The sequence below is a fragment of the Aspergillus pseudonomiae genome (genome assembly GCF_009193645.1).
Source record: "Aspergillus pseudonomiae strain CBS 119388 unplaced genomic scaffold BDV37scaffold_112, whole genome shotgun sequence".
Taxonomy (NCBI): domain Eukaryota; kingdom Fungi; phylum Ascomycota; class Eurotiomycetes; order Eurotiales; family Aspergillaceae; genus Aspergillus; species Aspergillus pseudonomiae.
The window spans coordinates 29,510-52,053 of NW_022476104.1; the positions used below are offsets into that span (position 1 = coordinate 29,510).

General features: G+C 50.0%; 8 protein-coding genes across 8 annotated transcripts; 4 read left to right on the forward strand and 4 right to left on the reverse strand.

The window, feature by feature from the left end:
* Positions 1-531: 531 nt before the first annotated feature.
* On the reverse strand, positions 532-2,986 carry BDV37DRAFT_22216 (uncharacterized protein). The gene is made up of 2 exons (XM_032080186.1): positions 2,385-2,986; positions 532-2,325 (listed from the first exon to the last, which is right to left on the reverse strand). Exons 1-2 carry the CDS (start codon positions 2,712-2,714, stop codon positions 550-552), a joined length of 2,106 nt encoding a protein of 701 aa, XP_031936062.1. The 5' UTR covers positions 2,715-2,986; the 3' UTR covers positions 532-549.
* A 1,731-nt stretch (positions 2,987-4,717) lies between these two features.
* BDV37DRAFT_262506 (uncharacterized protein) lies at positions 4,718-5,145 on the reverse strand. Its single transcript, XM_032083428.1, has one exon. It carries the CDS (start codon positions 5,041-5,043, stop codon positions 4,813-4,815), a length of 231 nt encoding a protein of 76 aa, XP_031936063.1. The 5' UTR covers positions 5,044-5,145; the 3' UTR covers positions 4,718-4,812.
* Positions 5,146-9,691: 4,546 nt separating this feature from the next.
* Positions 9,692-10,646, reverse strand: BDV37DRAFT_288228 (HAD family hydrolase; the record flags this gene model as incomplete). The annotated part of the gene is made up of 4 exons (XM_032088244.1): positions 9,692-10,173; positions 10,288-10,397; positions 10,450-10,471; positions 10,547-10,646. 4 exons carry the CDS (start codon positions 10,644-10,646, stop codon positions 9,692-9,694), a joined length of 714 nt encoding a protein of 237 aa, XP_031936064.1.
* A 327-nt stretch (positions 10,647-10,973) lies between these two features.
* BDV37DRAFT_262520 (putative GTP binding protein) lies at positions 10,974-12,912 on the forward strand. Its single transcript, XM_032083429.1, has 3 exons — positions 10,974-11,055; positions 11,113-11,207; positions 11,275-12,912. Exons 1-3 carry the CDS (start codon positions 11,043-11,045, stop codon positions 12,802-12,804), a joined length of 1,638 nt encoding a protein of 545 aa, XP_031936065.1. The 5' UTR covers positions 10,974-11,042; the 3' UTR covers positions 12,805-12,912.
* Positions 12,913-13,581: 669 nt separating this feature from the next.
* On the forward strand, positions 13,582-14,886 carry cbfA (putative CBF/NF-Y family transcription factor). The gene is made up of 3 exons (XM_032080206.1): positions 13,582-13,858; positions 14,025-14,158; positions 14,280-14,886. The coding sequence occupies exons 1-3, from the start codon at positions 13,706-13,708 to the stop codon at positions 14,839-14,841; spliced, it is 849 nt and encodes a 282-aa protein (XP_031936066.1). The 5' UTR covers positions 13,582-13,705; the 3' UTR covers positions 14,842-14,886.
* Positions 14,887-15,291: 405 nt separating this feature from the next.
* Positions 15,292-17,404, reverse strand: BDV37DRAFT_22337 (putative SIR2 family histone deacetylase (Hst4)). Its single transcript, XM_032080210.1, has 2 exons — positions 16,766-17,404; positions 15,292-16,695 (listed from the first exon to the last, which is right to left on the reverse strand). The coding sequence occupies exons 1-2, from the start codon at positions 17,097-17,099 to the stop codon at positions 15,308-15,310; spliced, it is 1,722 nt and encodes a 573-aa protein (XP_031936067.1). The 5' UTR covers positions 17,100-17,404; the 3' UTR covers positions 15,292-15,307.
* A 651-nt stretch (positions 17,405-18,055) lies between these two features.
* BDV37DRAFT_262523 (uncharacterized protein) lies at positions 18,056-18,456 on the forward strand. Its single transcript, XM_032083430.1, has one exon. It carries the CDS (start codon positions 18,100-18,102, stop codon positions 18,289-18,291), a length of 192 nt encoding a protein of 63 aa, XP_031936068.1. The 5' UTR covers positions 18,056-18,099; the 3' UTR covers positions 18,292-18,456.
* A 527-nt stretch (positions 18,457-18,983) lies between these two features.
* Positions 18,984-22,528, forward strand: BDV37DRAFT_262525 (mediator of RNA polymerase II transcription subunit 16). Its single transcript, XM_032083431.1, has 9 exons — positions 18,984-19,385; positions 19,451-19,796; positions 19,855-20,568; positions 20,619-20,838; positions 20,890-21,012; positions 21,066-21,176; positions 21,230-21,499; positions 21,560-21,691; positions 21,765-22,528. Exons 1-9 carry the CDS (start codon positions 19,231-19,233, stop codon positions 22,466-22,468), a joined length of 2,775 nt encoding a protein of 924 aa, XP_031936069.1. The 5' UTR covers positions 18,984-19,230; the 3' UTR covers positions 22,469-22,528.
* Positions 22,529-22,544: the final 16 nt, after the last annotated feature.

Genomic DNA, 22,544 nt, shown 5'->3' on the forward strand with positions numbered 1-22,544 from the left:
CTTCCTCCGTTCTCGGAGCGAATACCCAGGCAAAGAGAGAAAGCGAAGTAGAAAATAAAATAAGCCAGTGGTGCAGCACGTGTGTCCAATCGAGAGGTCCGACGATGCTGCAATGGCAATCGTCATCCATAGAATCAGTATTAGTAGTAATTACAGGGGGGATTATTAAATACGTGACACGAAGAAATCAAGCCTCCAAATATATATGTCAAAAAAAAAAAAAAAAAGTCCATCCGCTTCCAAATACATATGCAAAATCCAACAGCATCCAAAATATTTCCAACCCAGTACTAATTCACAGCCGAACCAAAAAAAAAAAACAAGCCAATGGCAGACGCCGAAGAAACACACCAACACGAATGCTCTGGGAATCAAACAGACAAGACCTGGGATATGAGGGAGTCCCATGGCGTAACAGCAGACAATGCGACAGGGAAAGACAGAGATAGAATTGCATACAGAGTAATGGCACAAATCACCACCGAGAGACCGTGTGTAAGCCCCCATACATGAAACCAAACGCCGAATTATTTTACTTCCCTTTTTGTTCTAATTTGCATTCCAATCGCTCGGCGTTTGATTGTTGAATGTATACGCCTTGGGTTTCTGCGGCAGTTGCTGCGCAACAAACCGATGGGCTTCCTGCTGCTCGGGGAATTCGTGAATATAGAACTCCGTCTGCTTCGCATCGCCATGGAATGACCCTGTCGATGTATGCATATCGGCATCCGTGGTATACATTAAGGGCGGTGACCCAGCAGCGGAGAGGTTATCAGCAGGTTGTCCATACGACAGAGATGGAACATCCGCCTGGGTGATTGGGACACGGCTCTGAAAGGCTGCCTCTGGTGAAGGCATCGAGTTGGCGCCTGTCCAACTCCTGCCCGTCAAAGGGGCTCCTTCACAAGTGACATAATCAGGAAACGAAGTATAATGGGCAGGCGCGGACATTGGCGGAACAACACTGTGGTATTGGTAGGTGGAAAGCATATCCATGGCCAGAGGTGTAGCGGGAGGAGAGGCAATGTTGATTTGCATGGGCTGTGTTGTGGGGAACAATTGGCTGGTGGGTTGGGCAGACAGACAGTAACCGCCATCACTAGGGGTATTTGGAAGGAAGTGATGCAGGTCATCCGGTGTCAGGGGTGTTGGTGGCGCCAGCCCGCCCGTGGTGACAGCGGGCGACAGCATCGATGACATCTCTGGCTTGGAAGTACTCAAGGTCCCGGCTTCGGCAAATGAAGACAGATTCAGAGGCGAACGCTGAGCTGCAGATGCTTTCCGAACACCTGCGTAACGTGTGTTGAGACATTGCGCTGACTTCGACTGTCTCACACCAGGTGCAGAGCCATAACTTGGTAGTCTTGTGGTCGGTGACATAGATGACGATCCTGCCAACATGGACGACGACCTCGAAGTACCGATAGCAGCAGGCCTTGGCCGCTTTCTCCGGGCCGCAAGATCAAGTTCCTTGCCAGCTTCTTTCCATGAAGACCGGTCTGTTCTGATCGGAAGTCCCGCCGCATGAATCCCGATGCCTTCAAGGGAGTCGGCGAGATCATCAGATGATCCTCGCCTTGACAATGAGCTCTCTGGGTGCAGGGTATATTGAGCTGCACTATAAGTTTCAGCATCGCTGGATGAATGATAGCTAGGGAAGGGTTTTGTCCCTTGCACCTGGCTGGACCACTCCTCATTCTGTGAAGAGTGGAACTGCAGCGTGTCGTTTTGCTGTGCATTTTGATGAGGGCCGTCTATTTGAGGGACAGTCAGCGACTCGGCGGCAGAGTAGCCAAGATGCTCTTGGGGGCTCTGAGATGCAGTCCACGACATCGCAGTCTCCTTTGTGTTTTCCCACTCGGAAAACGGAGTTGTGGAATTGCTCTGAGCAGCCTGGTTATCATCATGGTTGTTAATGCCTGAGTATGTTGTCGTCGGAGACACCGAGCCCTCATGTATGGTAGCAGGTTGACCCTGTTCATCAGGACTATAATGTTCTCGGGCAGCAACAGCGGCATTCAACGCTCGTTGCAATGAAGCAAAGGTTGCTTCCCGAGCCGACTCGCTCTTTGTTTTCTGATGCTTCGATCGTGAGTTGGAAGCAGATGCCTTGGTACGGTCATCAGACATGGTTTGATCGGATGATTGCTTCGGGGTATCCTTGTCTGTCTCTTCTTTGATATCTGGGTTCGATTCGGACTTTTCGGCATTTTCTGTCTTGATCCGTGCAGCCTCCTCAGCCTCTGTCTTCGCCTTCTGCATCCTTTCGAACTCTTCCTGTCGCTTCTGCTGCTTGGCCTTTGCGCGTCTATTTTGGAACCAGTTCTGTAAGAAGCATTAGCTTAGGTTAAGAGGCGCTAAATGTAGAGTGGGGAATCACTAACAGCAACCCGAGGAAGGCTAAGGTTCGTTTGAGCGGCCAATTGACGCTTTACATTGCTGCTGGGTTTCGGGTGAGCCTGGAACTGGGCCTCTAGGGTCTCAACTTGTTCCTTAGTCAACCGTGGACGAGACAAGTTCTCTGCATATTCCTCGTAGTCCATGATGGGCTGATGGTAGAAGTCGATCATGTCAAAAGGTGGGTGGGGATAGATGTAGCCGTCCATTGGGTGCATCATGGACGGGTGTGCCATTGTCGGATCATAGCCAATGGGCTGTTCCATGGGGACCGCAGCATGACCAGCATACGCGTATGGATGGTGGAGATAATTCATGGTTGCGGTGGTTGGCGTGTGAGGGTAATAGGAGGAGGGAGAGAGGATGAGGGAAGGGTATATTAAGACTGGACCTGTTACTGCACAAGATAGCGGCAACTCTCGATAGGTAACGGTTCTAGATCATTGAACAATTGGATCACAAGAGGAAGTATGAGTGGTTGGATTAAGAATGACTTCTTTGAGGGGGAGGAGAGATAAGCTCTTTTATAAAAGGATGAAAGGAAGGGTTGGGTGGAATGAGAGATTGACAGGTTGTTGCTGGGTATAGTTGCGGTGGTATACAACACAGCAGCAGACCGGATGGATTAAGACAGAGAGGGAGAGGATTAATGAATGTACTGAGTCGGACAGCGGTACTAATAAGCAGATATCAGAATAGGGAAAGGGAAGGAACGACTAAGCAGATCGAGAATGAAAGCAAGAAATAGTAAAAAAAGAAAATATAGAAAAGAGGGGACAAAAGAGGAAAAGGAGAGAATGAGGAAAGAAAGTAGAGTCTGAGTGAGAGAAAGACTGAAAAAGACAAAAAGGGCTCGAAAAAATTAGAAAATCGAAAATCGAAAATCGAAAATCAAAAAAAGAAAAAGGAAAAAAAGAAAAGAAGAGAAAAAAAAAATCCCAGATGATTGACACCAGTCACTGGGGACTGAGGAATTGGGGGGGTGGAAAGGGAAAGGGAAGTGGTGTGGATATCGGCGGATGGAGAGATTGGCAGCGGCTGCCTGGGAAAAGCAAAAGGTGTGGAGGGCCCAATTGTGATTGGAAGATCACCGAGCGGGACCTGAGAGAGGTTTCGAAGCGGTTTGGTATCAATGCCGTATTTACCGTCAGCATGGGTGACCGGGGGGAATCAGCGCTTCAGCCGTCCTCGCAGCTTCCCGATTTTAGCTTAATTGTTCTGGGCTATTCCCAGGTATGCACGATAAACCCAATCGCTTTGGATTAGTAAACCCAGTGCTAAGATAGAATTAAAAAAAAAAATCAAATGAAGAATAACCAAAAAAGAAGAGGAAGTTCACGGATTTCTCTCTGCAGACAATTCGTCTAGATGAAATGACATCCTTCCCCCTGAACTTATTATTATCATCTACCTTATCTGGGAACGCATCCATGGTAGCGATCTTAGGTACCCTCCCACAGTGGTAGAGTTGGTTGGTTACCACTGTATGGGAGTACGGACAGTATCAGGTACGGTACCAAACCGAAAGGCACCGACCACCAAAATAATGGCCGAAAGTGGGTTTGTGGTGGTGCCGCTTCGCGAGGTTCTAGGGGGTGGCGGCCTTGGGCTCTTTTCCGGTGTCTCGCTCTCTCTCTCTCTCTCTCTCTCTCTTACAAACTAGCTTGGCAGCCAGGGCTTAAAATAACTCAAAAGGGCATTGAATAAACCTAATACTTAAAATGGGGTAAATAAAAACATACAGTAATCGTCACTACAAGTATTATCATTATGGAAGTAGAACATCATGGTGCTAAGTACATACATGCATAGGTACATACATATGTTATGTAGGTACGTAGCTCTGGACGTGCATCTATTACAGACCCTCATTAGGCAGTGGCACTGTGGCGGTGACCGCGACAGTCTCAGGCAGATGTTCGTGTATGCCGAGCGACAGGCCCATACTGACTGTATCGTCCTGTGAAGTTTACTTTTTTTTTCTTTCTTTTTTTTTCCTGCACCATCCATGTCGCATTCCTAGGGCTTCTAGCTGATAGTAGAAAATTAAGAATCGATTGACTATTGTTGTATCTAATAAGGCTTCTTCCTTGGTACTTTTTGTCTCCTCACATCCGTAGTTGTTTCCGATGTTCCAGTCATCCCGTCTGAGTTTGTAGATGTACAGTTGTAATCCGATACAATGGATATAATTGGTGGAAGACGGCTAAGTTCAGTACGGGATCTTTCCCGCGACACACCCAAAGTTTAAAAAGGGGGGAAAGAGCCGAAAAGAAAATCAGAAAACAGAAAAAACAAAAAGAGAAAAAAAGCCAAGGAGCACAACTGATGCGATTTTAAGCTTGAGTGACCGTAACTCCTACAGGTGGTGACACTGTCGGCATCCAATCTCACGGGTGTCACCATAATTATGATTCAAAGTGAAACTGGTAACTCCGTCAGTACTCCCATTACTAGCAAGAGCTTCGTCAGTTCCTGCATTAGCGTCATAGCCCAGGGACCAGACAATTTAGCTTTACCTAGGGGGGCGGGGTCCCATATGGGAATTTGGAAGATCCCGTGAAGCAGAGATATGGGCCCCGAAACAATGCTAAAACAAACCGTCGCCAATAGTGAAGTTGTCCGTTGATATGATGGAGTATACATGCTATCTACTCCCTACAAGGGTGTGATGATTTTCCACCCAGTTCTCCCACACTGCATTGCCAGAGCGAAATCGTGTCAGAGGGCGCATTAGGTATGTGTGGGGAGTGGGTCATACCCCCAATCCCCATCCAATCAAGCCAAAACGAACATGAAGCTCGCCTGGAAGTCTCCCGAGATCCATCGATGTGCCTGCAATGTCGCCCAATGATGGCCTTGCCTGAGGCCAAGATTCAATCACGGGGTCAAGGGTCATCGGGGTCCATCCGTGGGATTCTGGTCATCGGATTCGCTGAAGATCCCTGGAGCCCGTCCGGAAGTTCTGGGTTGGGTTTAGCGGTGACGGACCGCTTGACTCCCAAGGTTCTCTCTGCCAAACTCCGATATTAACCAGGTTACTTGTTGGTTTGCAGTATATTCACTGGGGGCATCTACGTCAAACCACCCCTAATATGAAACCCAAAATAAGCAGTTCAGGTCAAGTTTGCTACAGACTTAAAAAACCATCCGTGAAACCTGCTCATCGTCACTGGTTTTCCTTTGCTTTTTCTTTTCTACTTCATCCCCAGCACCTGAGGTCAGGTGGAGGAGGATTTCCTTCGGTTAGCCAAAAGAGGGGAAGCCCAAAGGCGAAGCACTTGGGCAGAGCAGTGGCGACAGTATGGAGTGCTAAGGGACCCTCACTGCACAGAGCACGCTACTGAGGTGTTTTTTTATTATTATTTTGATCCATTCGTGTACGGATACCGAGTGCATACGTACACCCGCAACAGTTAGCACGGATCTCCAGATGCGCCTGTCATCGTTTCCCACAAAGTTCATGGGACAGAGAATCATCCAGTTGGTCTAAGGGAAATCTAAAAAAGAGTGGGAAAAGCGTGGCAGCACTCAGGCCAAGACCCACTAAAATCAATAGTCTACAGATCCCGTCGATCACCACAAGGATCTGCTCGATTGTCGAATGAAAGCCCGCGACTCACTTATCTCCTTCCTTTTCCTTTCAAAGCCCTACGGGAAAAGCGTGACAGGGCCTGACTTTTCAGTCTTGACATTGGCAGATGCCTGGAAGCACAGGAGAGGGAGCGTTCATAGTTGGACTCCACCACTGGGGCCATTTCCGGGTTCCTGGTTTCTGTCAATCAGCCATGCTCCCCGAAAAGCCGCTAATCATGATGCAATCCGAACCGCCCACGCCAAGTCACGAGGTTACGCAACAGCAGTTCCAAACGCATTGCCATGCATATGGAGGGGAACCAGACCATGCTAGGGGGAAGACGAACGGAGCGGTTCGGTGCTATCATATGTGCTGCCCTTTTCCCACTGGTTTTCCCATTTACCCAGCAACCGTCACTACCTGAGCGGTTAATGCATGCTTCGGTTTTCCTGGGGATACGTTCATCCCACTTCCCTTTTTTTTTTGTTTCGGCTAAGTACTCCGTAGTGTGACAGCAACTCAACGTCTATGATTTGCAAGTTCCGGCACTGCGGTACCGGACCCGAAATTTCCAGACGATCCTCGTCAGGCTCTCGAAAGAGGGGGCGTTGGTGGAACCGAGAGAAAGGGGGCGTAATGAACTATTCTACACAGTTCTCAGGTCGTAATGGTAAGCCAAATTGAATTCTAAGGCAAAAGTACCATTGCACAGTCTTACGGGACTCTGTACATACATACAGACATACATCACGGCTCGTGATTAACCGAAGCCCTTGCGACTGGAGCAGGGATCATGGCTGTTCATCGATGCGAACACCTGAAAGAGATCTCCATCGTTCACGTGTATGTAGTGCGGGACCTAATTGAGCTTGAGAGCTCTGGAGTACTCCATAATCACCCATACAATAGATACCCAACGCGAAGGTATCACGGACCCATTGTGTATCCATTTAGTACACTGTGCTAATACTATAGTCAATGGCTAGCACTGGGATCGGGACAAATAAATGTCATACTCCAAGCCCAGACCAATTAGCAATCATTGTGGTTCGCCCCCAGCATCTTCCTCTATCACCTCTCCAAATGCTTGGAAACTTCGGAGCCGAGCATTGTGGGTAAAAAAAAAAAAAAAAAGAGAAAAAGAGAAAAAAAGAGATCTCGCTGGAGGTCCTTTGCCTGACCCCTGCGACGATCCGCAAGCAACCGCACGGATCGCTTCCAAGTGATTTTCAGACAGGTGGGCTCTGTGACGAGCCGTTGTCACCCGATGTAGGGATCTCAAATATTGGCCCCCTTTAGAAGAAATTCGCCGAAGACATCGGTGTATCAATGTGGCTGTCAAGGATGGAAATTGAGGAAGCTGGTGGGTGCACAAAACTGTGCTGCCCCTGAAGCAAGTCTGACAGTACAGAGTCACCACTCCGATAAGTGATCGACGATAGCATCGTATCCCTGCCTTTGGAATTATAAGGTTGGTCTAAACTTGCTTACATACGTACGATCCGACTCCATCCCCTTGGGTCGGATTTTACCACGCTGATTTCCCATGCGTCAATCTTAATCTCCATTACCTGATGATATGGGGTCATTGTTCACGGATGATGCAACAGCGACAATCATCACAATCACTAGACTCACTCAGGTTAGTACATACCATAGTCAACTTTAGATAGTTGACTAAGGATTACCAAACTGATAGAGATGCAGACGGAGTCTGCGGAGGAAGTATACCGTACGCGTCTTGCAGCACCACAGCCACAGGAAACTAGACTTCAGCTGCGTGGCGGTGCTCGTAATATCAGCCACAGTTGAGCCCATTTTACGTTTGTTTTTCTGTGTATTTGCTTTTTCTTGTTTTCTTTTCTTTTTTTTTCGGGTTTGTGATCTACTGCAGGGCTTTCCCATCGTCGCATCCCTGGACTTCCTGGTCTAGTCGTCTCGTCGTGCACGGATGAAGTCGAGGAGAATTTGTCAGAAGTTGTTAAATAGTGCCGATTGATATGCACCAATGAACTCCTTTCCCGGGGTCAACTCTCAAGCCACAGCGCCTTGATTTACGTTGGCTTGACTCTCTGTCCCTTCGTACGAACGCTGCTCAACGCTCAGGGCCGCTGCCGTTCGCTCTCTCTTTTTTTTCTCTTTTTATTTTCTTTTTCCTTATTCCCCCCCTTTAAACTCCCTGATACGGAGTAGTTCACTCCCGCTTAGGAGATGAGATGTTATGCTTTACGGGTAGATGCACTGCAGTACTTCGAGAAAGTCATACAGCAGTCATTCGAACGATGCGGGTCAGGAATACCCAGTTTCTGGCTCGTCTTCCAAACCGGTTAGGCACACGCCTTTACATGCTGCTGCTCTTTCCATAGAACTCTACCGGTGTGATGGATAACCCGTTTTCACGCAAAGCGTTCACATTCGTCCAAAATGTCGCAGAAAACGAATGGAGAACCAAAACCCAACATCCCGGTGGTATTCCTATCCTGTGTCTCTCTATCCCTTGCATACTGCGACGACAGTATCAGAAACAAGCTAAAGCCACAAGTACGCAGCACTGGTAGGCTCCAGTCCGTCCTAATGGACAACGCGGCGGGGATTACGCCGATCACGATCACTGTTGCTTCCAGGTTAAGGGAAGGGCGGCTGGAATTGACCTGTCTTTTTCCAGAACTCCATCGCCCTCTTCTGTAAACGAGGTGTTTGGCATGGCGTTCTCGGCCTGCAACCCAAAGTTCTTCATCTCACCCCTCGAATCTGTTCTGGAACAGCTCGTGTGGATGTGGATTGCTGCCACAATCCAGTCGTTCCCTGTTTAGCCTGGGTTGCAGTTTGATCGTTCTCTGGGCTACTTACCAAGCTTTCCCTCTTTCCTAGATCGGGTCCAGCTTGCGTTTCACGGCCACTTTGCATGCAATAGGTCTTCTTTTTCTTGCACATTTGGAGCTTATCGGAACTTGTTGAGACTCGGTTGAGCATCAGGTTGTCGGTGAGCGATGTCTAACCCTAGGACGTTTAACTTAAACATTAGCTATTCCATGATATATTACACCTGGATTCCAGAATAAGCAGGGCTTTAAGATCTGTCATGCAGGGTAGGAAGGCGGTGATGCCTCGGCAAAGATCTCTCGGTGTTTCTCGGTGTCGAGGTCACTTTTCGGAAGACTCTCCTGGATGGAGCCTGCTCCATAGTCTCCATCGTTCCGATTAGAGCCACTTCACACCGCCATCGTTCAAGGTTCGCGATGGGTCCTCTATGGATCCTCATCTACATCACGGCGTTTTCTCGCCACGCTCGCCTTCCTTAGTCGGTAGTAGTGGTACTTGCTTCTCAGAATCTCGGCCAGACTCGACTCAGCCAGCCTGGTACCGTTTCAGCCCCAGTCGTTTGGCGTTGTTTCATCTCCATTGGGAGTGCTCGAGCCGTCATTCGGTATGGAGCTACTGAGCGAATTCTGTGTGGGCATCGTACCGTCCAAGCATTAGCGCCATGCAAGGCAACTTCCTTACTTGTACATACATTTGTACATGTCATATCACTTGAACGGGTCCCGTACTTTGTCTATATACTTTGGAGTATGTGTTCTAACCTTCTATGTACAAGCAAACTAAAAGAAAAGAAGATAATGTCTACATAACCCTGGGGCCCATTGTAAAACCGGAGAAAGAAATAGGAAGGTGGAAAACCAGGCCAGTCTAGTCTATTGATCCCATATCTCCCCTTTATTGATATGCATCCCGAATCTCCAACTGAATGCGTCCGTCAACCACACCCTTGACCGAAAGACTTCTCAAGTCTTCCACAATCCAGTCTGCGCCAGCCTCTTGAAGCTGCGCCAGTGAGTGGGTCGTCGTCAGTGCGATCACCTTGAATCCCGCAGCCTTGCCTGCCTTAATGCCCGAGGGCGCATCCTCAAGCACGACTAGCGATGACGAATGTTCCAGGCCGAGGCGCTGACGGCCAAGCAGATAGCACCGCGGGTCGGGCTTGCCCTGCTCGACATCCTCTGCAACAACAAGCATTTTTGGGTGCGTGAGGTTCATGACACCTAGCCAACCATCGATGAGTGCACGCGTACCAGAGGTGACGACACCCCAGCAGGCACCGGCGTCGTCGAGCTGCGAAAGGAGGTATCTAGCGCCGGGGATTTCAACGGCATCGGAGCCATATTCTTTGGGGATGCGGCCTTCGATAGAGCTGACATCTAGAGCAATCGATCATCAGCCCATGCGCTTCCTCCCTGTCCCCCGCCACCCCTCTTCTCATCACTCGCTGATATAGAACTCCCCGAGAGCGAGGGGCCAGGACATGAACTTACACTCCCAATTCGCCCGCTTCGGGTCGTACAGCTGCAGCGTATCAATGCTCCGACGTCCATGGGACGTGGCCAAGATAACCTTAGGGTCAACTCCTAGCTCCTCGCCGACCCTGTCGTTGGGGTTAGAACCATGTGGCTATAGTTCTGCGGGGTCAGACTAACTTGTGCCAGTGCTTCACAATCGCTGGAGGAAACGCCGAAGTTTAGCATTTTGCCATAATACAGCATCTTTCTATTCAAGTAGACCTTGAGTCCTTACCATCCGTCGAGTCGACGATAGTTCCGTCGAAGTCTGAAAGGAGGCCATCAAAAGTGACGACTTGCGGAGGGGCTGAGAAAGAGCCTTGGCCTTTAGTCATTGTGCTTATAGATTAACTAGGATATTCAATAAAAATCGAGACGAGAATGAGCGAACAAAGAAAAAAGTAGGAGCGATGTCTAGAAAAACGACTCTCAGAAAATTATACCACAACGAAAGAAACGTAGAACCCGACGACCCAAATCAAAAGAAAGTAAATGGTTTAAATCTCAATCAGTAGATACTTGACAATTCCTTATGGATCGGGCACACAATCCGCGGGACGATCGGAGATCGGCAGTATATTACTCCGGTTATCTTAGCGTGGGTAAAATAGTTTGCACAAAATTGTTCGGACAGTGAGCTCGTTGGATAGAAGAAAAAACTTCTATTACTCCCTCCTACCCTTGCTTTTGCAATTTTTTGTTTCAAGGGGGGTTTGTGAAATTCTACCAAGATGGTCAAGCTAGGTGAGCTTTCCATATTGCCTTTTTATCAGGTTTGAATCTGGACTAACCGTTCCCAAGGCAAAAACTCGAAGCGGACGCCCGTCCGGCTACGACACAAGATCGAGAAGGCTTCTGCGGCCAAGCAACGAAAACAGAGAAAGCTTGCCAAGAAGGTATACGCTTTTTCCTCTTTTCAATTGTTTTGGAGGAAAGTTACGGTGGTTAATACTATCATTGCAGAATCCCGAATGGCGCTCAAAGATCAAGAAGGATCCGGGTATCCCTAATTTGTTCCCTCACAAGGCTCAGCTTCTCCATGAGATGGAGGAGAGGAGGCGATTGAAGGCCGAGGAACAGGAGCGCATCCGTGATGAAGCGCGCGCTCGCAAGAAGGCACAAAAGGAGTCGCAACAGCAGGGAGACGACGCCGAAGACATGATGGAGGCGAATGATATTGATCTAGAGGGTGACTCCGACGATGAAGATATGGATGAGGATGCCGATGATTCGTCGAACCCCATGGCTGCGCTACTTGCCTCTGCGCGCGCGAGAGCGGCAGAGTTTGATGATCAACATGAGAGCGATGATGACGATGAGATGGACGAGGATGACGATGAGGATATGGACGGCATGGATGAGGACGAGGCAGATGGCGGTGCTGCGCTGGGCGATTCGGCTCCCCAGCTTGTTTCACAGACTCACAGCAAGGAGAGCTCTCGGCGGCAATTCGATAAGGTGTTCAAGCAGGTTGTTGACGCTGCGGATGTTGTGTTGTATGTGCTTGACGCTCGGGATCCGGAGGGCACCCGGTCCAAGGATGTGGAGCGTGAGATTATGGCGGCAGCTGGTGGAAACAAGAGGATGATCCTCATCCTCAACAAGATCGATCTCATCCCTCCACCGGTGCTGAAGAACTGGCTGGTCCACTTGCGCCGATACTTCCCCACCCTGCCTCTGAAGGCTTCCAATGGCACTGCCAACGCTCACAGCTTCGACCACAAGCAGTTGACCGTCAAGGGCACATCAGAGACGCTTTTCAAGGCTCTCAAGACCTACGCGCACAGCAAGAACCTGAAGCGGTCCATCTCCGTCGGTGTGATCGGTTACCCCAACGTCGGAAAGTCCTCTGTCATCAATGCCCTCACTGCCCGTCTCAACAAGGGCTCCAGCAATGCATGCCCTACCGGTGCTGAGGCCGGTGTCACCACTAACCTGCGGGAGGTGAAGCTAGACAACAAGCTTAAGCTGATCGACTCGCCCGGTATCGTGTTCCCGAACGCAGATAAGAAGAAGACCAGGAAGAAGCAGGTGGAGGAGCGTGCACGTCTCGTTCTCCTGAACGCCATCCCACCGAAACAGATCGAGGACCCAGTTCCGGCCGTGTCCCTGCTTCTCAAGCGTCTCTCCGCCTCCGAAGACCTCAAGTCGAAGCTGCTGCAACTCTATGGCATCCCCGCTCTTTTCGACACTGGCGACCAGACTCATGACTTCCTGATTCACGTTGCACGCAAACGCGGTCGTCTGGGTAAGCACGGTGTGCCCAACATCGAGGCCGCCGCCATGACCGTGATCAATGACTGGAGGGACGGACGGATCCAGGGATGGGTCGATGCCCCTGTGCTGCCCGTTGTCGCCGCGACCGATGGGGCTTCGGCTCCTGCGGCCGCTGCGTCGGGCGTGGACACGAAACAGGTTGTCACTGAATGGGCCAAGGAGTTCAAGATCGAGGGTCTGTGGGGTGATGGCGCTGTCGATGAGATGGTGGAATAAGCTGGTTTATTTATTCTTGTCTGCTATGGATACATGGATACCAAAAAAGGCGTTGCCTGGTTTTTTGTTCTTAAGACGGTAGAATGATGTTCTTCAATGTCAATATCAAGTTATGAAATGGCTATACGTAGTATGAGTTCATGGGGTCCTGTAGATGGGATATTACTCAACAATCCAGTATGGCAAAAAAAAAGTATGAATAGGAAAATAGGGATGGAAATAGATAGCACCGTACCAGACACTAAACACAATAAATCCATATCCAATGGTCATCTTTCAGAGGCGATGCTTTTCTGACATGTCCGCCCCCTAAATCCAACGCGGATATATAAATCTTCACTTCCGCATCCACACTCCACAAAAAGCACAACTACACATACAGTTAACCCAACAAGTATAAAAAAAAAAAATCCAACTAAATAAAAACCACAATAAATAAACAATACTAATCACCCCAAGTCCAATTCAACTCAAAACAAGTACCAAACCCTAAGTACCATGAATAGCATATCCCAAATATCGTGTAGTAAGCCCTGCAAGTAAAACGAAATGGATGTATGCAAACCCACCAATTGATAAGATTCGATAAATCAATGAATTGCCACCGCTCTCCACGCGCCTCCGCATCGCGTCGCGTTTTTTTCCCTTTCATCTCAATTCTTCTTCCCTTGAGTCCAGGAACCAACGAACAGGGACAATCATCGATTTACCCTAAATCGACATTCTAGAACCATACCTCCGGAGACCAGAAAAAAAGGAAGTAACAACATCACCACCCGATGCCATCTCCACCCCCCAGTACAACCAAAGAACCATAACGCACCGACCCAACACCCAAACCCGAAAAAGACGAGGAAGAAAAGAAAAGAATAAGAATAAGAAAAGAAGCTACCAGCCAACAATGCCACCCCGAAAATCCACGGGCGAAACCGTCGAAGACGCAGCAGCATCCTCACCACAGGCCCAGACGCAATCGCCGTCGACACAAACGCAACCGATCCAAGCCACAGAGCAACAACTCAAGGCTAGGGCTGAGGGGGGTGTTAGTATTGAGGTTCGTGATGATTATTTTGGTTTTTTTTTTTCTTCCTTTCTTTTTTTTCCCCCGTCTGCTTGCCTGGTTTTCGTTCTTTTACGACGCCGGATATTGTTTGCGTGAATGGGCTTGCTCTATTTATCTGTGAAAATGAGAAACTAATACCAAATACACAATAAAACAGGACTACCTTCTCCCCCGCTCCCTCACACTTCGGCTTGCGAAGTCGGTCCTCCCGCCGAACACCTCCATCCAGAAGGATGCAGTCCTCGCTATCCAGAAAGCAGCTACGGTGTTTGTGTCGTATCTCTCTTCGCAGTATTACTCCCCGCCCCCTCCCTTCTTTTTTTCCCCCCCCTCTCTTTTCTTTCTGTGTCGGATGATGAAAGGATAGTGTGGTTTGTGGGTATGTTTCATGCTAAGTATCGGTTTTTTATAGTGCCAATGAAGCGACTTTGAAGCGGACGGTTGCGCCGTCGGATGTCTTTAGTGCGATTTCGGAATTGGAGTTTGACGGGTTCCGGTCGAGGCTGGAGAAAGAGCTGGATGCGTTTACGGAGTTGAAGGCCGGGAAGAGGAAGGCGAAGAAGGGGGATGCTGAGGCAACTGCGGCGGAGGGCGCAAAGGGGAGTGCGGCTTCGGAGGGCGGTGGTGCTTCCAGGGGGGCGAAGAGGGTGAAGAGGGCTGAAGGAGAGGAGGCTGCTTCTAGTCGGCCGGAGGAGGGGGATGATGGGGATGAGACGCAGGATGAGGCGGAGCAGGTGGATGAGCATGAGCATGAGCATGAGTCTGAGGCCGAGGAGGAAGATGAGGGTGAAGAAGAGGAAGAGGAGGAGGAGGAGGAGCTGGGTGAGGAAGAGGATATCGATCGGGTGGAGGACTTGGATCGTGACCCGAGAGCGAAACGGGTCATAGACCCGGATGCTGCTGGAGATGAGTCGGACAGTGATGACGATGCTGGGCCGTCGTCACAGCTGAGGGGGGATTTGGGGTTGGGTTGATTCTGTATGGTTCTACTGCTAATTGATAGAGTGTTCTACGTTATATGGACGGGTCGATATTAATTATTGAGATGCGCAAGAATGCCAGATTCATTTCCAAGCGTATGATATGAATGATAGATAATGCGAGAATGTATACCAAACTCCACGACCGACACCAACCCAAACGCCGACCCGAAGGACCAGATACATGGTCATCATCCCATAAATTATACAGAGGCAGACGGGTATCGTCTGAACCACCATTCAAAGTACAGCATCCCAGTGGAAGCAGCAAGAGTCATTGCTTCCTGCTGTTTCTCTTCAATGCCCATTTCCCACAAAACGCCATTGCAACATGCATAGTCTATCCTGGTATCTTGACAGTTCAACTGACGGCCCTAAGGCAAAATCAACGGAAAAAAAGAATCACGGCGAAGAATAGAAGAAGATAGACTAAAAATGACATGCGACAAGTGCCATGCATTCATGCGGCCGGCTGATTTAACAACTGGCTCATCCCATTCGGAACCGATTTGGGGGAGATTGTGTCCGGTTGGCGCCAACGACTGCTGCGTGGGGGGGTTTCTTCTCCCTTCTCCGCCAACTGAGGCAACATTGGGCCATTGTTGCGAGCAGCGCCGGGGGGCAGTGGGTGCATTGGCTTGTTTTCCTCTTTCTCCAGCTTGACCGCCTTTTCCGTGTCGGTCGCGACCTTCTGCGCCTTGGTAACTTTGCTGAAGGTGGTGATGCGGGAATTCTTGACCGGCTCGTCTTTCTTGGTCTTCTTGCGAGGCGCGCTTTTCTTTGCAGCTGGCTTCTTGGGCTCTGCGGTCTTCGACGCTTTGAGTACATCCTGGAGGCTGCGCCCGCGACTGGCGGGATTGGACCGAGATTTGGCCGGGCCCTTCTTTGGTAACTGGGAAGCCTCTTCGTCGTGGCTGGATGAAGGCGTGAGGAAACCCGTTTGAGTCTTTTGCTTCTTCTTCGGCGTCTCAATGACAATCGACACTCCATGCTCGTGCTTCACGCGCTCCACCTCAGATGCATTACATTCGTCGAATACATTCTCGGAGTGGTCATCCCAGCGTTTCAGGGCGGCCAGCCGCGCCACTTCCTCGCAGTCCCCCTTGACCATCAAATCCCAGCAATCTTCAAACTCTTTGCCGGCCGGAGGTTCATTGTTGATCCACATGGTCACTCCGTTTCGGCGACTCCGGATCACGGAACAAAGACTCTTCACCAGGCGCCGCACGCCGGGGATCTTTAGACTCGTGCCCACCACAATCAGCGCGTCCGGGCGCGAGCGTACATCGGCATTCATGACCGAGGTAATGGCTTCCTCATCCGGATTGTGTTCGTTGTACAGCACGATCCGGGGCCGCATTTTACCGATGCCATGACTGCGCTGCCCCGTCTCGACGCGGAATTGGTTGTTCCTTGCGCACTCTGGACATTCCGGCGCATCTGGACGGTCGAACATGGCACCATCGAAGTCACCGAGATGACGACATTTCTGGCATACCATCTTCTCCAGGCTTCCGTGCAGCTGGATCGTGCGGGGCCACGGGGCCTTCACATTCAATGGGATCTGAGTGGCCAAGGGAGGCATCGAAGTCTCAATGCCATCGATGTTCTGGGTGTACAGACGGGTCAGACGATTTTCTTGGCTGAGGCGCGCCAGCATGTGGTGAAAAGCCGTGGGGGAGGTCTTGGCAGCCTCTTCGGACAGCGACCGCACCATGTCTTGGAAAGAGGCGGTTAGTGCTTCATCTTGATAGACGGCCGCATCGAAGAGGAGTTTCCCCGACGCTTTGAGGTTGTGTTTTTTCTGTAGAGATTTAAAGAGCCCATCGGTGGAGCGGAAGTCGGGAACTATGTGGCAGCAAGAAGATCTTGATTAGCGGCGAGACGCGTTGTAGACAGGGAAGAGGGGAATGCATACTGCCGGCCGAGGTGGAGATGCCCGCTCCAGCGATGACGACAATTTTGCGGTGCCGACGAAGGGTCTTCGTGAGCAGATCGATCTGCGCCTGCTGTTCAGTATAGGACAGTCCGGCGCCGGTGGAGAGATCGAGACGTTGTGTTCGGCGTTCCTTGGGGGCGGCGACCCGTCGTTTTTTTCTTGCGGGCGGCAAGTCGTCTCGGTCTTGGCTGCGGGTGCCGCTGGACTCGTCTGTGTCCTGCGACGGAGGCGGCGAGGGATAGAACCCCGGCGGTGGTGTCGGTGACGCTGGCGGCGAGCTCAGCTCGGATACGTCGGAGAAACCATCGTCCATGGCGTGGTGGAATTCTCCGTGAGAATTAGAGAGAAAAAAAAAAGAAATAAATAGAGTATCTAATCACACGGGGTGGGAGGAGGAGAAGAAGAAAGGAGAGAAGATGACGACGAGGTGGTGGTAGAACGGGAAAGGCTGAGGTGTTCGTGTTGCAGCAGAGAAAAGAGGAGAAAAATGAGGAGGTCCAGCAACAGAGCTTTCACCACAAAGAATTGCTGCTAATTGCGACCCAGAATGAAAATCATGGAGAAAATACACCAGGATTGGAACATCAATTGGTTTGTGGAAGCCCCCAAATCGAAACCTTTCGTTTCGAAAATTCTCTTCTCTCTCTTTTTCTTTTTTTGTTCGTCTCTGGTCCTTTTCTAGATTCAAGAGAACTCCCTTGTCGGGGTGGGAGGAGGTAAGGGGAGAAGAACAAGACGAAGAAGACCAGAAACACGTCGACGGATAGAGTGGGTTGAATGAATGCAACCGTAAGAGTGACTAAGAAGGGGGGAAAGGGAAAATCATGAGGTCAGGGCGGGAGAAAGGGAAACGATATTGGCACAGCGCACGCAGTTCGTAGTTCTGGTTCACCTCTGCGCTCTCGCTTGGTGCCGATGTTGTGTTTATTTTGACTGACCCACGGGATGGAAACACTGTCGCTGCGAACCTGGAGGACCAGTGGGAAACCCTAACGAACAAACGTATGTCCGTCCAGATTGACAGACGTCAAGACTGGCAACGGGAGGTATGTCGAGAGGAATGTTGCGATCGGTGGTCTACTGGGGACTGTATATCCTGATAAGACAGGAACCTGGTTTATGAAGGAGTCCCCAAGACCCCTTCTGCACCTCTTGTTTATGTCTTGACCTTCAATGTGAACTAACAAATCTGCTAACAAATTTAGCGCGAAGTCCAACATGCAAAAGACCACTAGGAGCAATCCGGTTTAGCCTTCTAGAACCTTTAGCCGCACAGCAGCCGCTAATTGGTCCGTCCCCACGTCGAACCTGCCATGAACTGCAGCAGCTCGACGGTTCAAGGTTCTGAATATAGCAAGACTTCAATAGCACCGATCCTTTCTGGCGTATTAATTTTGAGAATTTTTTGCAGTTCGATTTGGTATCTCCCGTACTTAGTTGTCCGTCCGATGCAGGGCAGTGTGTGCCCAACCCAACGACGGGGTGACATGTCTCCAAACTCCTGACCCCCCTTCGATTGATGCAGCTCTGCCGATAATATCCCGGGCGTGAGGACACGCAATTCCACGGAATTGGGCCCATTCCCACGTATGAAGGGAGCCGCTCCTCTTATTCGCTCATGAAAGACTTCGAGTGACCCAGTTGTATTGCTCTGTATTGCTCAGTATGCCCACCCCCGTCAAGGGCCTCGTCGCGGTTTTCTTTGGCAGACAGCAGCACCGAGAAATGCCTACATTGCAAAACCATTAAATATCAATCACCATACTGCACCGTATCATCTACAGCGCAATTGAATTATGGTACCAAGGGAGATCCCGTGCTCCTCCGCTTCCACTTGGCATTCGTTTACGGCACATTGTAAGGATCGATCGTGTATTTTTGCACTTGCTACATGTCAGCCCCTCTATTCTCCATTCAATCGGTAATCCCCAGTAAGGAACAGCCGTAACTGGCCGTTGTGTGTCAGCATATGGTTCTCATGGCCAGATCGGTGGTCGGCGGGGAGGTATAGAAGTAGGGCTCGGGATCGGTGGGGACTGCGATGATTGGTTCATCTGGTTGACCCGGATACCATGATCACAGGACCCCCACGTGATGGTGACTAAGCCAGCCGTTGACTCCACATGGAATTGAAAGTGTTATCGAGCAAGATTGAGCGAGAGCAGGAATGAATGAGAATCTTGGTTGAGGAAAGCGTAAAGAAGCCGCAGGATGTGGATGCGCACCTGTCCGGTTGGTTCCAATTGAGCTAGGCTTGCTGTTCCTTTCGATCTCCGTTTGGTGTGGTCTGTTCGTAGTATCGCTGTGGGCTCCGACATCCATCGCCCAGGAACAGGACACCCTTACTATGATACTAGCGACCGGACGATCGACCTAAGATATTCTCGGGAAGTTACAGACTACACATTCCTCTTTCATGAATAGTATATGCGATTCCCGACATCATGCCAATGATCATGGACGACGGCATCAATGTTGACGATTTGTTTGGCGAGTCGGCCTCGCTCGAGCTGGGCTTGCCAGCGCCCGCCCCTACCTCGAACTCCACCAAAGGTCTTGCTCAGCGCCTAGATGAGATGCGACTTTTGGGGTGCTGTCAGTACGTCATATGCCTATCTTCGTATAGCCACCCCTCTGGTTTGTACAGAAACTTACTAGATGTAGGAAGATTGCTTGGTCTAAACAGGGTTGCATTGCATATATCTCTCAAGATACATTGAGAGTGAATCTTCGTCACCTGGAATGTCGACCATCTGATGGGAAGTGGGTGCTGAGTGATGACACTCCATTACACCCAGTGGCAGAGGCCCATGGGGGCCAGCCTCTCGTCCACTTATGCTGGAATGAAATTGGATCTGAATTAGCCGTGGTTGACTCGTCTGGACGAGTTTCGATTTATAATATTGCGATTTCGCTGAACAGTCTAGCTGGGCAACGCCAGGCGGCTTTTGATCCAATCGATGATGGAGCTCAGATTGTCGGTATGATGTGGCTGAATGTTCAACGTTCCGTAAGTACCCACGTTCTTCGTTCGTTCATGTTTGATATGACGCTCAACTCCCTCAAAGGTCCATGCTTTCAATGTCGCAGCAATGGTGCAAGGGCGCCGGGCGTACTCACCATTTCGACGCCGCCCAATAGGCCCCTTTCACCCGGCTGGAAAAGCCGCTTTGTTATGTGTAACCAGATCCGGCGTCATCAGGCTCTTGTACCAGAATCCCGACAACAAATGGGCAGAAATCTCTGCAGAACTGAAGAATGCGAGCTACTCCGACCGACTTCTTACCCATGCGGCTATCGTGGCCACTCAGAATGGAATCCTCATCGCTACTTACTCTGCATGCCAAAAGATCTACTTCTATCGAGTGCAGATTAACTGGACGCCTCCACAGTGGGATCCGAGCCAGTTAAAGCAGGCACCAAATCAATTCCCCGTCCCAGGCTTTCGCTTCATGCACTCTAAAGTTGAGGCTCCTTGTATCATACCAAGTGCAAGCCGCAATGGGGAAGCAACCAGCGATGAATTACCACCCTCTACCAACCCACTATATTGCCTCACCCGCCTGGATATAGTCCTCGCCGCACATGACAATTCTGCTGGGATGACCACAAATCCATGGATAATAGCTGTTTTCTCGATCCCCCCTCATGCTACTCCTGATCACTCACAGCAACCGAGCCCCTGTAGTGTCATTGTCCGATGGCAATTGGAGTCTGCTCCACAGGTGCTTCACCCAAAATTTGATGAGGTAAATTCAAAGAAAAATAACGCTCAAATCAAAGTACGTGACTCAAGGTTGACTGCTGGAGAGCCTTGCTGATTGCCAATTAGCCAAAATCCGTGCTACGACGACTGGAAGACATGTATTGCGACAGATATGTCACTACGATAGAGCAGACGGAGCATGGAAACGTCCTAGCTGTCACGTACGACGATAGTTCGGTCACTTTTTATGATCCAAAGACGATGGCCGTCTTGAACGGAACTGATGATACGAATACACTGAGTAGCTTAGGTCATGCAGGGTTCCATTATCCTCCTGACTCTGCAGGTGAATTCCCCTTAAGATATTGCAATTGGATGAAGGTTGACTTTTCTTTAGCAGGTCTACACATCAGCTTCTCCCCCAGTGGCTGTAACGCTGTCACGTTGGATGGAGAAGGGCAGGCGCAGCTACGGGTGATGGAACACTCGTATGGCGCGGAAAATGGACTTTACGATGAAAGTATGTGTTGTTCCCCCCCTGAAAGTCTATGACCATATCTGACTTCAATCAAGATAAATTCTCTGCTGCGATTGCCTCCTTGACACTGGCATTCTGCCGCGGATGCGGAAGCGAGTTTAATACGGATGACATTTTGTTAATTTTGAAACGGCAAGCGTCACCTGGTCAGTTCATTTCCCTGCGCTCGACGGGGTTCCCGGGCTAACCGTTTGGCAAGATGCGCAAACCTCTTTCATCAATGAAGTTTACCGCGCTCTGGGGGTCAACTGCAACTACACACAGGAAAACGATAAATTGATGAGCCACCAGTACTTACCAAAATGCCTCAGCGTTCAAGCCGCACTGGGGTTCATTGATAAATACAAATCGCGGAACTTTGCATCTAATGTACCATGGACAATTCTCCAGCTTCGTCATGCTTCTGTCCTATATGCGCTTTTTCTCCAGTATCTTAAAGGAGGTGTACAGGCAGAACCACCCGATGCAGGTAAGATCTCGACATGCGGGAAATGTACAGAACCCTCTCTGACTATAAGCGCCAATGCAGATGCTATACGTATTTTACTTGGAAATACGAAATGGGCCTTGGACTTGTTACATTATGTTCTGAACGACCTTCTTGACCTCGCAGATGACCTAGAGAGCTTGCTTTCTGACCAGGAGGCTTTTGCCCAAAAATGTCAGTATATCATCCGTTGATTTCGAATCTCAAACCAGAGCCATGCCACCCATACTGATACTGTTCGTGGCAGTGAAAACCATAAATTCTCTACCCCTGATCATCCTCCTGTCTAGTATGTCTCGGGCCTTCCTGCGCTTCATCTGCCGCGGCTTGCGAGGAATTCAGGCCGGCTATGCTACTGCACCTCTGACGGGCGATGCTGGCGTCTACTATGCCGAGATTTATCAAACTCTAGACACATCCCCTGTGCGAATTGACGTGTATGAGAAGTTGCTTGCTGGGGTGGACTCGACTGTGCGACATGTCTATGTTGGAGCGGGCTTTGGAGACAATGAACGGCCGGGGCCTGAAAAGGAACTCTTAGTCAACGGCCGTATCCCCCCCGTTCTTGTTACGGCCGTCTCTACTATTCTCCGACAGACGGTCCCCACGCTCAAGCCTGAGATCGATCGCATGGCTATCTATATAGGTGACTACAGTTGGCTTGGCCTTGGATCCGACCCACGTGCAGAGTTGTACCGGAGGACCCGGGACGTGGATATCATCAAGAAGATTCCTTTCAGAAGCACGACATCTGCGGGCTCGGACGGGGCTCAAAGCGGAAAGCACAATCCCAGCCAGGTGCGCAGACGATGCGTCCGTTGTTGCGAGATTATGTGCGGTGCGTACCCACCACGCCCCCAGCTATCGTCTCGCATGATGTACAAGTTGGGCTATGTGCGGTATTGTATCTGTGGAGGAGGATGGACTCTGGAGTCGGACCTCCACCGCTAGACGAACCATCTGTGTGGTACTAGGTTGTTCTAGTGTATTAGGCTAGAGCTGATTGTAAAAAAATTTGAAACAAGTG

What these genes read in the sequence shown, in the direction of transcription:
- BDV37DRAFT_22216 (XM_032080186.1), bottom strand. Translation starts at nt 2,714, where the DNA reads ATGAATTATCTCCACCATCCATACGCGTATGCTGGTCATGCTGCGGTC. An exon ending in TTAGCCTTCCTCGGGTTGCT is followed by an intron (nt 2,326 to 2,384) that starts GTTAGTGATTCC and finishes TGCTTCTTACAG; the next exon opens with AACTGGTTCCAAAATAGACG.
- BDV37DRAFT_262506 (XM_032083428.1), bottom strand. Translation starts at nt 5,043, where the DNA reads ATGTATACTCCATCATATCAACGGACAACTTCACTATTGGCGACGGTT.
- BDV37DRAFT_262520 (XM_032083429.1), top strand. An exon ending in AGAGAAAGCTTGCCAAGAAG is followed by an intron (nt 11,208 to 11,274) that starts GTATACGCTTTT and finishes CTATCATTGCAG; the next exon opens with AATCCCGAATGGCGCTCAAA.
- cbfA (XM_032080206.1), top strand. Translation starts at nt 13,706, where the DNA reads ATGCCACCCCGAAAATCCACGGGCGAAACCGTCGAAGACGCAGCAGCA. An exon ending in AGGGGGGTGTTAGTATTGAG is followed by an intron (nt 13,859 to 14,024) that starts GTTCGTGATGAT and finishes ACAATAAAACAG; the next exon opens with GACTACCTTCTCCCCCGCTC. An exon ending in GTGTCGTATCTCTCTTCGCA is followed by an intron (nt 14,159 to 14,279) that starts GTATTACTCCCC and finishes GGTTTTTTATAG; the next exon opens with TGCCAATGAAGCGACTTTGA.
- BDV37DRAFT_22337 (XM_032080210.1), bottom strand. Translation starts at nt 17,099, where the DNA reads ATGGACGATGGTTTCTCCGACGTATCCGAGCTGAGCTCGCCGCCAGCG. An exon ending in CATCTCCACCTCGGCCGGCA is followed by an intron (nt 16,696 to 16,765) that starts GTATGCATTCCC and finishes GCTGCCACATAG; the next exon opens with TTCCCGACTTCCGCTCCACC.
- BDV37DRAFT_262523 (XM_032083430.1), top strand. Translation starts at nt 18,100, where the DNA reads ATGAACTGCAGCAGCTCGACGGTTCAAGGTTCTGAATATAGCAAGACT.
- BDV37DRAFT_262525 (XM_032083431.1), top strand. Translation starts at nt 19,231, where the DNA reads ATGCCAATGATCATGGACGACGGCATCAATGTTGACGATTTGTTTGGC. An exon ending in TTATCCTCCTGACTCTGCAG is followed by an intron (nt 20,839 to 20,889) that starts GTGAATTCCCCT and finishes ACTTTTCTTTAG; the next exon opens with CAGGTCTACACATCAGCTTC. An exon ending in GAAACGGCAAGCGTCACCTG is followed by an intron (nt 21,177 to 21,229) that starts GTCAGTTCATTT and finishes CCGTTTGGCAAG; the next exon opens with ATGCGCAAACCTCTTTCATC.